Source organism: Pseudophryne corroboree, chromosome 1, assembly GCF_028390025.1.
Source record: "Pseudophryne corroboree isolate aPseCor3 chromosome 1, aPseCor3.hap2, whole genome shotgun sequence".
NCBI lineage: Eukaryota > Metazoa > Chordata > Amphibia > Anura > Myobatrachidae > Pseudophryne > Pseudophryne corroboree.
In genome coordinates this window covers 1,135,404,274-1,135,420,356 of record NC_086444.1, presented here as the reverse complement: position 1 = coordinate 1,135,420,356, position 16,083 = coordinate 1,135,404,274, and the positions used below count along the sequence as shown (strand labels likewise).

Here is a 16,083-nt window from a genome sequence, read left to right as displayed (position 1 = left end):
TCAGGAGAAAGTCTTGAAGCTTCAGGACAGAATTCGATGCTTCCTATCTTGTGCGAAAGTGTCGATACATTCGGCAATGCAAGTGCTAGGTCTCATGGTGTCGGCTTTCGACATGGTGGAGTACGCTCAATTCCATTCCCGCCCTCTGCAGAAGCTGATTCTTGCCAAGTGGGACGGCCTGCCTCACCGGATCAGGTCTCAAATGATCTCCTCGTCTCCGGAGGTCCGTCTGTCACTGACCTGGTGTCTTCAGGATCACCGATTGAGCAGGGGTCGTCCTTTCTGGATCTCCAACTGGGTCCTTCTGACGACGGATGCCAATCTGAGAGGTTGAGGCGCATTGTTGGAGCAACACTCCCTTCAAGGTCGGTGGACCAAGGAGGAGTCTCTCCTCCTGATAAACATTCTGGAATTGCGGGCGGTGTTCAACTCATTGAACTTGGCCCAGCATTTAATACAGAACAGACCTGTCCAAGTACAGTCGGACAACTCCACCACGGTGGCGTACATCAATTATCAAGGCGGCACTCGAACCCGCATGGCAATAAGGGAAGTATCAAGGATTCTTCAGTGGGCGGAACGCCATCTGACAGCCATATCGGCAGTATTCATTCCGGGGGTCCTAAATTGGGAAGCGGACTCTCTCAGTCATCAGGACGTACACGCCGGAGAGTGGAGCCTCCATCCAAAAGTTTTTCAACTACTCATGGACAGGTGAGGCCTTCCAGATGTAGACCTGATGGTGTCTCGACACAATCACAAGGTTCCGGTCTTCGGAGCAAGGACAAGGGATCCTCTAGCAGTGTTCGTGGACGCACTGGCAATTCCATGGAACTTTCAGCTGCCATACGTGTTTCCTCCGGTGTCACTCCTGCCCAGAGTAATAAGGAAGTTCAAGCAAGAAGGAGGAATCCTACTTTTGATCACTCCCGCGTGGCCCAGACAGCATTGGTTCTCAGACCCTCAGGGTCTCTTGATAGAGCGTCCCCTTCTACTTCCACAGTGCCCAGATCTCCTTGTTCAGGGCCTCTGTGAATATCAGGATTTAGCCCGGTTGGCTTTGATGGCGTGGCTCTTGAAGCTTCCGTCTTGAGGGCCAAAGGTTTTTCTGAGGCAGTCATTCAAACTATGTTGAAGGCCCGGAAACCGGCTTCTGCTCGGATTTTAACAATCATGACACTTACAAGTTTAGTACGGCCAAACTTTTGGCCTCTCTACAACAGGGCCTGGACTTGGGCCTTTGTCTGGCCTCCATCAAGGTTCATATTTCTGCCTTGTCGGTTTGGTTCCAGAGGAAAATTGCGACGTTTTCTGATGTACATACGTTCACTCAGGGTGTGTTGCGGATTCAACCTCCCTATGTCCCGCCTGTGGCCCCTTGGGACTTGGTGGTTTTGGAGGCCTTGCAAGGGTCTCCGTTTGAGCCCCTTGAATCTGCAGACCTTAAGTGGCTTTCTCTTGTTGTTTCTGCTGGCTATTGCCTCTGCTAGACTGGGGTCGGATTTGGGTGCCTTATCTTGTAGGTCACCATATCCGATTTTTCACCGTGATCGGGCGGTTCTTAGAACATGTCCCGGGTATTTACCTAAGGTGGTGTCTTCTTTCCACCTTAATCAGGAGATTGTGGTTCCGGCCTTTGCCTCTCCTGAATTGTCTTCCAAAGAGCGGTCTTTGGATGTGGTACGGGCTCTCCGTATCTAGGTGAAGAGAACTGCCTCCATCCGGAAGTCGGATTCTCTCTTCGTTATATTTGATTTTCACAAACGTGGCTGGCCTGCTCACAAGCAGACTCTAGCCAGATGGATTAGAATGGTGATTGCAAAGGCTTATGTACAGGCTGGCCTTCCAGCTCCTGCTACCATAAAGGCCCATTCTACTCAGTGTTTCTTGGGCGGCCCGCCGTGGTGCGACCCTTGAACCATTCTGCAAGTCGGCTGCGTGGTCCTCAGTGAACACGTTCGTAAGGTTTTATGCCTTAGATACTTTCGTCTCCCAGGATGCCTCCTTTGGACGCCGGGTTCTTGTGCCCACTACAGTGCGTCCCCTCCCATAAGGAACTGCTTTAGGACATCCCCGATGTTATTCCCTGTGGAGCCCAGTGTACCCCGCAGCAGAAAACGAGATTTATGGTAAGAACTTACAGTTGTTAAATCTTTTTGCAAGGTACACTGGGCTCCACAGGGCGCCCACCCTGACGCACTTCGCTTCTTTGGGTTGGTATGGCATTAGCCGCTGACACTTTCTCCTGTCGTGAAAATGTGGTGTATGTGGCTACTAACAGTTGTTGTCTCTTTTGCCTGCTACTGCATTGGACTCGTTAACAAAAACTGAGCTCCTGTGCACGGAGGCTGGGTTATAGAGGAGGCGGCACTATGCATTCTGGAAAGAAGGTCAAAGCTTTGAGCCTGTTGGTGCCTCGGATCAAGATCCTACTCTACACCCCAATGTCATTCCCTGTGGAGCCCAGTGTACCTCGCAGAAAGAGATTTAACAACGGTAAGTTCTTACCATAAATCTCGTTATTGCAAAACAACTATGGAACACAATGTGCATATACTTAATTTGTACAGCATGTTGTGTTTTACATTTCATTGAGAAAACAGATATTGAATAGGATGCTGTTTCTATGATTTGCAGAAGTGCACGGCATCCCCATGTGGAGTTCGCAGCATCATTTTGCCACAAATACTATTTTTCATGATATTTTTTTGTAAGGTGATGTGGCCACACCCCCTTGACCGTGCCTGGCCACACTGTCTACACCTATGCCTCTCTCCACACTACTTCCTGTGTCATGTGACTACTGTTGTTGAGTACACAGAAAGCCAGTTAATAAGCTGCTTGACCTGGGGACATTTCCAGGTGTCTTATAGGTAACCAAAGTGATTATTTTTATTATGGACTGCACCCTAAAATACATTTTTTGAGTCAATTATCATTTAACTACCATTGGCTGGATACCCCATTTGCTAAGCCTTAGGCTGGGTACACACTTGGCAACGTGCACCCGATATATCGTCCGATCAGACGATATATCATTCACATCGTCTGGTGTGTATTCACTATATCATTAATGATGCACGCTCCTGCGGGTCATTAACAACGTACAATGGGCGGGATGTACTAAGCGGAAAATGCGGTAAACCCCGTTTACCGCATTTTCCTGATGTACCATCCCCCAGCCGGCAGGTCAGCGCCGCGGCGGGGTTCGCCAGCTTTAGCTGGCGATAGTCCATAGAAGCCTATGGGCTTCTCTCCGCGGCGCTGTGTGAGGGATCCGATCGGATCCCTCCCAGCATGCCTTGCGGCCACCCCCGTCACCCTGCGCATGCGCAGACTGACTCCTGGGGCCGAATCCCGGAAGTCAGGCTGCCGCTATGCATCACGGAGGACAGCTCTTATCGGAAGAGCTGTCCTCCGCAATGCTGATCGCATAAGTACATATGCGATCAGCATCGTGGCGCAGGGCGGCGATGTACATTAGTACATGCCGAATATCTTTAGTTTTAACCTTGAAATCTAAAGATATTGTACAAGATGGCATGTACCTGGATGTGGGTGCATGCAGTCACTTACGAGAAGCAAACAATATCGTTCAGTGTGTATGTGCAGGGGGAAGTGGGGAAATCTTGGACGATTTCACATCTGATGTGACATCAGCAAGTGTGTACCTTAATCAGTGGCGCCATGTCAAACAATATCTTGCAGAAAAAAAAATTGCACTACAAACCAAACATTGCAGGCAGCAAGAGCAAATGATAGTGGGTATGGACTCTGGATCCCAATTCTAAACTTGCACTTGGGAAAACACTAGCAAATCCATGGATTATGACACTAGTGATTAAAGTGTTTTTTTTTGTTAGACATAGGGGGACATTTACTAAGCAGTGGTAAGAGCGGAGAAGTGAGCCAGTGGAGAAGTGGCCCCATCAGCAGCACTGTATCATTTTATAGTATGCAAATTATAGATGTTACTTCAGTGCTGATTGGTTGCCACAGTCAAGAGCGGAGAAGTGAGCCAGTGGAGAAGTTGACTGTAGCAACCAATCAGCACTGAAGTAACATCTATAATTTGCATACTATAAAATGATACAGAGCTGCTGATGGGGCCACTTCTCCACTGGCTCACTTCTCCGCTCTTATCACTGCTTAGTAAATGTCCCCCTTAGGGGTCTATTTACTAAGCCTTGGATGGAGATAAAGTACCAGCCAATCAGCTCCTAACTGCGTAGTCACAGGCTGGGTTTGAAAAATGACAGTTAGGAGCTGATTGGCTGGTACTTTATCTCTGTCCACTTTACCTCCATCTAAGGCTTAGTAAATAGACCCCTTAGGGAGATAGACGGACACCAGAAAAGTCACTGGAGTCAACTGACATCGTGTCCAAGCATGGCATTCTATTATCCACGCACACAAAAAGTTAAGTAAACATCATATTCATAACGCTACTCAACAAAGCAGGTAAACGAGACAATTTTTGCATAAATTTATTTACTAAAACCATATTTACACTTCAAAAATACAACTGAAAACCTTCCCCCCCCCCCCCCCCCCCCCAAATTGAATCAATCCTACACAGATTACTGTACATTTACACATCATTACACCGGGTTTGGTCATGGTCATACAGCCGCACAAGAAAGGATGGCCTTTTTTATTTTGCTTTTTATTGTTTTAGGATTTCACATTAACATGATTCCAGCAAGTATTATGTAATTATTCTATATCCAATATGGAGAAAACATATAGAACATGTCGTTAATATATGTGGATTCTTAAATCTGCACTACCACCTAAATGTTCCATTCTACCAGCTCTTCCCTCCCATAGCCTGAGCACCAGGGGCTGCCCCACACAGAGCTAGCAAAATACATTCAAGACGCCATTTTAAAATGACATTGGCAGCTAGTGAGGGAGGTGAGAACGTAAGACCTCTGACCAGGATCATCACTGCGTCTGGCGTGTGATTCTCCCGATCACAGACCCCTTTCCCTTACTAACTCCAGTTTTCTGCTCAGGCTATGAAAAGAACCAGAAGAGTCTTGAGTAAAATGGCTACACAAAGGTTATTAGACTGTAGCTCGCGAGGAGGTGTAAATATACAGTGGAGTGAGATAAAGTACCAACCAGCTCTTGCCATTTTTCAAAACACTGCATGAAAAATGGCAAATAGGAGCAGATTATTACGCTCTCTCTCTCTCCAAGATTGGATACATCTCCACCTTTATGTGGCAGTGCAGCTTTAAAAAGGTCCAGAACCTTCAGTGTTATGTTTCTGCTGTCTTCTTCCACATTTTTCTACCATTTAAAACAAAACACTGCAACTATAAAGCATACCCGTCATTTACCCACAGTGTAGGCGGCCATTTTGCTGGGATGAATACTGGTTCAGAGCTACAGAACAGTTCCCTCCACTGCGTGTCAAAACTATGGGCATCTGAAGGCAGTCCCACAGGCAGGGGGAGATTTATCAAAACCTGGAGAGAGATAAAAGTACCAACCAGCTGTGTAATTTTTCAAACACAACCTGTAAAATAACAGCTATAAGCAGATTGGTTGGTACTTTATCTCCAAGCTTTGATAAACCTCCCCCACAGTCATGTACACAGGTGTCCCAGAGTTTTAAATTATTTAAAGAAAAAAAAAGCCATAATAGACAAACAAAAAAACACATTTAGTTGCTGGATAAGTCCACACCATGACTGCGATTTGAACCACCAACATTTACACCTTATACAGTATATACACAGAAATGGTGGTTTGCTTGTTTCCATTATCCCTGAATTGAATAGGACACAGATGGTCCTTAGCAGTTCTTAAATAACGATTTGGTATAACGCTAACCAGAGAAACCGTCTATTTAGAGCCTATTCACAATGCAAATCTTCTTACAGTATTATCAGGAACTGCTATTTATCAATGTGGAGCATTACAGTGGTAGAAGAACTGTTTTCTTTCGTTCTGACACTGGGGGTAATTCCAAGTTGATCGCAGCAGGATTTTTGATAGCAATTGGGCAAAACCATGTGCACTGAAGGGGAGGCAGATATAACATGTGCAGAGAGAGTTAGATTTGGGTGGGTTATTTTGTTTCTGTGCAGGGTAAATACTGGCTGCTTTATTTTTACACTGCAATTTAGATTGCAGATTGAACTCACCACACCCAAATCTAACTCTCTCTGCACATGTTATATCTGTTCCCCCTGCAGTGCACATGGTTTTGCCCAACTGCTAAAAAAAATTCTGCTGCGATCAACTTGGAATTACCCCCCACTGTACACAAGAAAAAAAAAAAAAAAGACCATTTATGTGAACTATTTTTAAGTATACACAAACTAAATACAGCAAAGGTGAACACAGACGTACAGTTTGCTTGGTATTAGGAGATTTAACGTGTAATAATCGGTATCACTGGTGACAGCGAAAAGGCATTATGTACCAGACTGTTAAGATAAATGTGTTTTTTTCAATTCCTTCTCTAAATGATATTCAAATTAAAATGGAAACATACAAGTGTTAGTTATTTTTAACATACACAAATTAAAAGTAAGGGTTCAGATAACTGCAGCTTTGGTGCTTATAAAACTAGTGATACATTTTCACGGCTATAAGGACGGTAACAACCACTGTAGCTTTAATACGCCCTAGTCCGTTTACTCCTGCAGCATATGCTTCCTAGAACATCCATGGCTCCACATCCGCAATCCCTTCACATCTCACAAAAGGCATTGCTGACAAACACACCAACACATTATGTGACCTGATCTGACCTTCCTTCACATGTGGAGCTAAAAGATCTGGGGATCCAAATTCATTACCTGCGAGTCCAAGGTGTAGATGTACTAAAAGAATGAGAAGTAGTGGTGGAGCCCATAGTAAGATATCAGAATCCAGCTATCATTTCTCTATTGCACAGGTTCTCAAACTCGGTCCTCAGGACCCCACACGGTGCATGTTTTGCAGGTCTCCTCACAGAATTACAAGTGAAATAATTAGCTCCACCTGTGGACCTTTTAAAATGTGTCTGTGAGTAATTAATACACCTGTGCACTTGCTGGGTTACCTGCAAAACATGCACTGTGTGGGGTCCTGAGGACAGAGTTTGAGAACCCCTACTCTATTGCATCCTCTTCATCTGTAAAAGCTTTAGTAATTCTACCCCCAAGACTCTTTTCTATGGAATATACTCCATGGGTCCACAAGGGCGGCGCCCAGGTAAGTCTTAGGACCGTGTTTGAAAACATGTTGCCCTTTTCATTGCAGCATTTACTATACTACGGTACATAATGTTACAGTGGTAATCACCTCATTTCTACAAGCAATTCTATTACGCCTAGGGTTGCCACCTCATCCCTTTAATTCTGGACACATTAATTTCACAGGTTCTGTGGCTGGCTGGCTTCAAGACTTCATTTCACCTGGTTTTAATCAGCCACAGAACCTGTGTAATTAATATGTGTCCGGAATTAAAGGTATGAGGTGGCAACCCTAATTATGCCTGTGGGGGAGCTGCAAGCCATTGCACAAGTGACATGGATTGCCAATACTGGCCCAGCACCTCAAATCTCCTATAGGATATTATGCACCCTTATTTTCATGCAGTAACTGCCAGACATGTCCTACAGAAACAGTGGAAGAATTCAGACCAAAAACAATAATAAATAAAAAGAATCCGGTTTACTGAGCAAACTAGTTACAAATATAGTGCAAAGGCACAAAAGTGACAATAAAAAAAGGTCTCATGACAGATATGTATATTACAGTGTGTGTGTGTGTGTGTGTGTGTGTGTATATATATATATACACAGGGTGATTCAAAAGTCGCAGTACCCCCTTTGTTTAAAAAACTGTGCAGAAAATGGGAAAAGTGACTTAGATTCAAGATGGCGCCCATGTTCGGTACATACCTTAAAAAGATAGCCCACCTCACCCATACCTTACTGGAGTATTCAGTTTTCCCAAATCCTGCACAGTTTTTTTAAACAAAAAGGGTATACTGCGACTTTTTAATCACCCTGTATATAACATCTCGATCCAGCAAACATTGTACTTGACCCTTACATTGCAAATCATATTATGAACTTTGGTGATAAGTTAGTCACATTTGATCATATTAATCACAGATTAGAAAAACAAAAAATCCAATCCAGCATTTGCCCATTATTTATAAAGTGCTTTAGTTTAACATACATGATGATTTTTGATCACAAAATGACAGCTACCTGTTAACCATTTAAAAAATATACTTGTGTCTGTGTCAGCAGGGGTTGGGGTCGGGAGACCGCCGGTCACCATACTGACGCTGGGATCCTGGCTTTTAGATGCCCTGCAGGGGGGAATGGGGGGGATGAGTGCAACAAAGCCCCTTGCAGGCTCGGTGGCAAGCTGTACTCGCCACAGGTTCTATTCCCACTCTATGGGTGTAGTGGGAATAGTCCCTGTTAGTCGCCATGCCGACTGTCAGGACTGTGAGGGGGCGGGATTCCGGCGTTGGTATCATGACCAGCTGTCTCCTGACCGCCGGTCACATAACTACATCCCATCAGCAGAATGAGTCTTGGTATAGAGGATTAGCCACCTACAGGAAGCAGCCATTTTTTCATTAATGAGAATGGCAGCCTGATCAATTCACTGGAAACTAGAGACCCCGCTGTGGCACTCTGCATCTCGTGCCCCAAATATTGGGAGCAGTTTTCAGGCCACTGAAAAGCTGGGTCCAGTCCACAAAATGGCTCCCCCATTGATGGGTATACTTATTACAGGTCCCTGTACAGAATCTTGATACCCTGTGGAATTATCCTGAATTAGAGCCTTTCAAATTCCACATATATACTGTTAACCCATAGTAACCATTTTGAGATTTTATTAGATAATTTGTACTTGAATGATCAGACGATCAACACAAATATCTGATTGCTGGAAATGGACTGCAGCATATGTACAACATTCATACCATGCTATTACTTTACCATAGCAGTCGTAATATAAGTCATGTGTGTATTTTGCCTCTAGTGACTTCTCCTCCAGTGGGGCCTACATTACAGTATACATACAAACAGACAAATGAACTGGGCAAGTGTAATAAGTGATTTGTGCATTAGATTCAGATAATGCCCCATCTATCCCAAATAGTCACCAGTTTTCTAAACTGTAAAAATAAAATTGTACTATCCCAGTGTCAAGACTAGTAACACCACCACTGCCTCGGAGGTGGCTAACCAGATGTTCCTGATGTTTGAGGAGTCTTAGAAACAGTCCGCTCCTCCTCATTACTAAGCCTGGCCTGGCCAACAGTCCAGGTTTCCACACCCCATGAAGAACTCCTGTGTGTGGATTAGTGAACCATTCATTAAGGAACAGCCCCTTGTGGCACTCTCCTGCAATTTTGAGAGACTAGGTAGAAAACCTGGCATGTTACCAGTCCATAAGCATCAGTGGTGAGAAATGTTAGAAAACCTAAACACAAACAACAAATTATATATATATATATATATATATATATATATATATATATATATATATATATATATATATATGTATATATGCGACAAATCCAAAATATAACACAGTTCTGAGTCTATGATGGCTTAAGTTAAGTGATCATGATTTTCATCTACAGTGGAGCCATACAAATTCAGACGTGATCACAGATTTGCGTGCATCTTTGGTCATTGCCCACGGAATGTAAGTAAAAGTACAGGTCTTTCTAGAGAATTAAACATCCTCATTTCCAGGTCATCAAACCAGGTGACCAACTGGAGGGATTTTACAATATTCACAATGAGGGAAACTATAGTCCGTTTTCAAACATTGATATACAGTATGTTCTGTGACCCGAAGCAGAAATAAGGATCTTATTTGGATTGTATTACCATTTTACAATAATAGTCAAATAAAAGCATCACATTGGTCAGGATACATTAATACCCAGGATCATCTGCAGCAGGGTTAAGCATTGGTCTTACAATTATTTTAGGTTACCCAAATAATGTTTCCGTTGTCCCCATTTTCAACATTATCCACTGACAGAAGTGTTCCGGACGTAAGATGACATGAAGGGTCTACGGGTGCATTGTGGAGCACCACATTTTAGGACCCACCAGATCACTGTTCAGTCATTCTACCTCTCGGTTTAGGCAGGAGCACTTAGCTTTTCAGTGTTTTGACTACGCTAGTGACGAGAGTGCCGATTGGACAGCTGTGGAGTAATCTGCTCAGTGATCACAAAACACTTTTCCTCCACCCACTGAGCAGGTGCCAGGAATTAGGATCTAATACACAAGTCATGAACTGCAAAGGTGGATATTGAATTTGGTGCAGGAACATGCAGTCAGGGGAGGCTGAGCTTCCCCTGTCATACTTCAGAGTTTTGTCTATAAAAATGACTAGAATGTTACAAAGAAAGTAATTTTAACTTATAAGCATCTTCTTTGTATTATTGCAATCATTTTTATAGTTAAAACTTGCCACATTGCGGAGGCTACCTGGATTTGCTGGGACAGACGAGAGATGAGACAGCAACATCTCGGCCTCATCTCTCATAGCTATACACTACCTCTAGAGAGTACAGTGTAAAGTAGAGCGGGCAACACTGCAGCCAATAAAATGGAAAGAATGTGAGCCAATGAAGGTATGCCTCACAGCAGGGAATGTACCGGAGCTCTGATTGACACCTCGGATTAGTCATGCAACTAATCCAAGAAGTGCCAGCAGAGCAGCATGGCAGGTGAGGATGGAGATCATTACCCGAGGTGCCAGCAGCAGCCATGTGGGGTGAGTAGCAGCCAGTGACTGGCTTCCTGTCTGCAGCCTACCCACCTGCACGTAAAAGACAGTAGCAGCCTGGCCGGTCACGACTCTTGGCTGCAGTGGTGAGACTGCCTCCCTAGGTCCTGACCTCACCGCACGTCACTGGTGTAGTCACTCCATATGGTTCCAGTGATGCAAAAAAAAAAAAAAAAAAAAAAAGAGCAGAAAATAATACAACTAGGTAAAGCAATATGGAACTATACAGGAACCACTCATGTGAACAGTAAGGAAGGTCCACAATTGGGTTAGGATCACTTGTGCCAAATTGGTACTCCCACATGAGCACTCACCAGTGACAGGGGTGATTGGGACCTTCCCTACTTTACACATAAGAGTACAGTACCATATTTTCCAACTATTATTTTCTATTTCTTTTAACGCATCAGCAGCTTCATATAGAGTGACTACACTGAATACAAAACCCACCTAGTCCCCGCTTTATGACATGTATTTGTTTATTTTTGGTTAGTTTGGAACATTAGGTGTCCGTTCTAGATCAAGCTGCCCCCTGGGAGCGCAGGTTACAGTCACCATTTTTTATTTGAATGTCCCAGGGATTAATATCTTCTGAACGTCGCAAGTGACCACATCCACATGGTTCTGCTAGCTGCAGGGTATTACAGTATTAATCTCATTCTAGTTTTTCATTTTAGTTTTGGCTGGCACTGGTGACCAGATACAAATACATATAATATACATACATACATATATGCTATATATACACACATACATATATTATATATAAATATATAAAACATATATCATTTAAAATTATGATAGAAAATGCTCTTTCATAACAATAGCAACGGTTTTCCTACAATATGATTTGCGAGCTGCCAGGTTACCCACTATAAGCAATGGTCCACGAAAAGAATAATATTCCTGTGTTGTTCTTTGCAGTGGAAAGGAACCCTAGAACCGCATATAAAATTACCCTACTGCACAGGCTGGGGCTTGTGCAGGAGGGTAATCAAAACCAACGTCAGCCCTCCCGGAACCCTGGTTTCGGTATCAACATCAATGTCCTGCTGATTAACAGCGTTGAAAACGGTTTCTGGAGTAAAGCTGATCAGAAAGTACAGACTTAAATAATTTAAGGCCAATTCCAGTGTTTTACACAGTCCTGTAATAGAATTCGGTTCTCTGTCCGCGATGAAAACCTAATCTGTGACATTCCCGTGGGGAACACTACCCCAATCCTGAGATCATATTCAGCGTTTAAGGTTGGGGCTCCTGTTCTCCATTTCACGATTATCTTTCTGCAGTCCCGACAGAATCTGAAAAAACAAACAATATAAATAAATAAATAAAATGAATTAATTTCTAAGATGGCTTTTACTGAGAGAACCTTGCACCTACCAATTTCTTGGAATTGTAAAATTCTGCATATGATTAGAAGACAGACTGCGCTATACAGGGTGTTTCAAAATGGGCATCAGTTACTTAATTAAAAGCTAGCAAAGACTGGGATTCCTCTCTTTGTTTTTGCAGCTAATACCATATACCCATGAGTAGTTTTGCAAGGTCATCTTGTGTTAATTGGGACCCCACACCAATATTGTAAAAAAGGTTACCAAGCATGGAGTTCTCTAGGTACAGCTTACGGACACATCAGTCCTGTGTATCAAAATCATATATGGCAATTCATTACAAAGCGTTGGAAAATTTTGAACTGGATCCAGTTTATGCTTATAAAGAGTCGGCCGTAACAAAATAAAATGAAGCCCCAATAACTATCACTGCACTCAAATGCCCCACACAGTTTATAAATCGTCTATGTAAGTAGGTCTCAGCCCATGTCCAACCAACACAGGGGCAGATGTATTAAGCCTTGAGAAGTGGTAAAGCAGTGATAAGTGGAAGGTGATAACGCACCAGCCAATCAGCTCTGTCAATTTACATATTGGAGCCGATTGGCTGGTGCATTATCATCTTGCACTTATCACTGCTTTATCACTTCTCCAGGCTTAATACATCTGCCCCACAGTGCCACCTGTGTAATACATTGTGCAGTAGCCACTCCACACAAACAGGTGAGATAGGAGATTTGCATTAAAAAAAAAAAAAAAAATCCTTTATAGGCAGACAATACATTGCCAGCAAAGTCATTACAGTCATTCAATTTACAAGGGGTGATAGGGGGTCCCTTCTTTGTAGTTCAAGTTTAAAGTTTGTTTTCTGCTTTGTCAACAACTTATTTCTTTGTATCACTTTAACGGATGGGAAACTAGGCTACCCAGACTGGTAACACACCCCGTCACAGCCGTACCTGAGTCCACTTCTTATTCCGGCTCTGCATCTGTATTGCGGCGATGGAGAGGAATAAATCATCAGCGGTTAAGTCCTCAGGCAGCTTAGTCAGAAACTGGGCGATGTGAATGAAATCCATCTTTGTTAAAATGTCTTCAAAAAGTTTAAGTATTCCCAAGGCAGTTCTGAACAGAAACTCCTCCCCATCGCGGCAGAACACGTCCCACACTCGGCACGCCAAATCCAGAGGGAGAGACTTGCTGTAAAGGGTAAATATCCTGGGGAAGAAAGACCAAAATGTATTAGTATGATAAAATACCACTTGCTTTATTATAAGGACCAAGCCAAAATCCTATGACAAACAAGCGTACAATGAAATGTCTGCATTCCCCAACCTGACATGGACCTACACCTATCGCTCTCCCTTATTATCTCCACTGAGCTACTTTACACATCTCTACTATACAACCATTCACAGAAAGCCCCAGCTCAGCAGGTAGCTCTACCCTATGTGACTCCTGCACAATGCTACACTACATCAGTCATGCTCTGTTATCATGTGCTACAGGGGTCTACTTAACAGACTATTTAGGACACATTCCGTTGGATTCTATTACAATGTTAGGGGCCTCATTCTCAGTTTGAACAGTAACTAGATATTCACTAAAATGGCAGAAGGTCTGCGCATGTGTTAAGTTGCTAAAAAGTCGCACATAAAATGGCAGAAGGTCTGCGCATGTGTTAAGTTGCTAAAAAGTCGCACAGCGCATATGAACATATAAGTGACTGGTCCTCCGTACAAAGCAGGGCCCTTGTGTTTTACGTTCCTGATCGCCTTTAGATCAGAACCTTTGGTGCAGGGCCCGCTCACCTTGTTCTATTGTATGCTCTTCTATGGTGATCGCAGTAGGTTCCGTTTGTCTGTATCATGTACAAGCAGCATAAATAATCATCATCATCATAATCCAAAAAAAGGTGAAGCTTTCAGGTACACAGAGGAACCATGTTCTGGAATGGATTTCCCTAGACACTACAGCAGTAACGCCTCTGAAGCTCAGCAAATAGTGTATACAGCATGTTATGGGTGGGGTACAGCATCCAGACGGTCAGACTACCGGCTGCAGGATCCCGATCTAGGTATTCTAACCCCACCCTTCCCGTAGCCTAACCTCAACACTTACCCTTTGAAGTAGTCGGTATTTTGACCCGTCGGTTCGGACTAAATCCCCATGTTATAACATAGCCTACTGACATAATGCATTGGCTCTAAAGAATGACAATTTGTCTAATACAGCGTTCCATTACAGGCATCTGCTTATGTGCATACAGATTCTGCAAAAGCATTAAACCATTAAAAACGCCCCATTATGTGTCACGTAGCCAGCGCTCCTGCTAAGTTCTATCCCCCAGACAAGGATCACAGCCTTTCCTTGCTGTGTTCCTAAGCCAGGCTGCCCTGGCTGAATGACGTCTCCAGCATGCACTGCCAGACAGAGGAAGGCAGCCTGTTCCAGACCACAAGGCTAGCTAGAAGCAAGGAATGTTGGTACTTGTGGTTCCACAACTGGCCCACCTCTGTTGTGAAGGAGTGGTGTCACAAACTCGCCTAGTATCTGGTCTAGTAGTGAGATAAATAGGTATAAAAGCAATTGTCTATTTGGTCTTCCCTCTCGATCACTTAGCACTCTCTTGGCAGTGGGCTATATTATATATATATATATATATATATATATATATATATATATATATATATATATATATATATATATATATATATATATATATATATATATATATATATATATAAAATAAGATTTTAAACCTACCGGTAAATCTTTTTCTCCTAGTCCGTAGAGAATGCTGGGGACTCCGTAAGGACCATGGGGTATAGACGGGCTCCGCAGGAGACATGGGCACTATAAAGAAATTTAGAACGGGTGTGCACTGGCTCCTCCCTCTATGCCCCTCCTCCAGACCTCAGTTAGAGAAACTGTGCCCAGAGGAGACTGACAGTACGAGGAAAGGATTTTGGTAATCTAAGGGCAAGATTTATACCAGCCCACACCATATAACCTGGAATATACGCAACCAGTTCACAGTATGAACAAACAGTATCAGTCAATGACTGATCTTAACTGTAACATAACCCTTATGTAAGCAAGAACTATATACAAATCATGCAGATATATGTCCGCACTGGGACGGGCGCCCAGCATCCTCTACGGCATGGGTCTTCAACCTGTGGCCCTCCAGCTGCTGTGAAACTACACATCCCAGCATGCCCTGCCACAATTTTGCTATTAAGGTATGCTAAAACTGAGGCAGGGCATGCTGGGATGTGTAGTTCCACAGCAGCTGGAGGGTCGCAGGTTGAAGACCCATGCTCTACGGACTAGGAGAAAAAGATTTACCGGTAGGTTTAAAATCTTATTTTCTCTTACACCCTAGAGCAGTGATTTTCAACCTTTTTTCACTCGCGGCACACAGAACAATATTTTAAAATTTGCAAGGCACACCATCAGTTCCCCACAGAAAAAAAAACCACACACATTGGCCCTCACAGTAAAAAAAAATCCATACATACATTGTTTTTTCTGTGTAGGCCAATCACATTGCTCCCCACATAAATCATATTGCTCTCTACATAAATCTATTGCTCCCCACATAAATTATTCACATTGTTCCCCCCATAAATTCATAAATCCTTATTCTCCTCACATGAATCCTATTGTTCCCCACAGGAGAAAATAAATAGCAAGCTACCAGTCAGCTGTCCTCATCCCTGTCCCTCAGTGGCGGGGGTTGTTCATAGTAGAGTGCTGCGAATACTGAGCAGTGGGTGGTCGTGCAGGTGTGGAAGTGGGTGGGCAAGGAAAGCTGTGTATGCAGGCAGGAACTGGAAGATGTGTATGCAGGCGGGTGAGCTGGCTGGGTGGTGAGATGCGGCGGCGTGACCTATGATATCAAACCACCACGTCTTCAAGGCATACATCATGGCCGGAGCACGACTGATCCTCTAAGAAG

General features: G+C 43.6%; 1 protein-coding gene across 5 annotated transcripts in view; it reads right to left on the bottom strand.

Annotated features, from left to right (window-relative positions):
- Window positions 1–7,658: 7,658 nt before the first annotated feature.
- The window catches only part of TBC1D14 (TBC1 domain family member 14), a 167,263-nt gene continuing 158,838 nt past the window's right edge, over window positions 7,659–16,083 (bottom strand). For all 5 annotated transcript variants that reach the window (XM_063923731.1, XM_063923722.1, XM_063923740.1 and 2 more), the window contains 2 exons: window positions 13,079–13,337; window positions 7,659–12,086 (listed from right to left, as the gene is read on the bottom strand). In XM_063923731.1, the coding sequence (XP_063779801.1) occupies window positions 12,021–12,086; window positions 13,079–13,337 (325 nt within the window). In that variant the 3' untranslated portion in view covers window positions 7,659–12,020. The remainder of the gene's footprint in view (window positions 12,087–13,078; window positions 13,338–16,083) is intronic.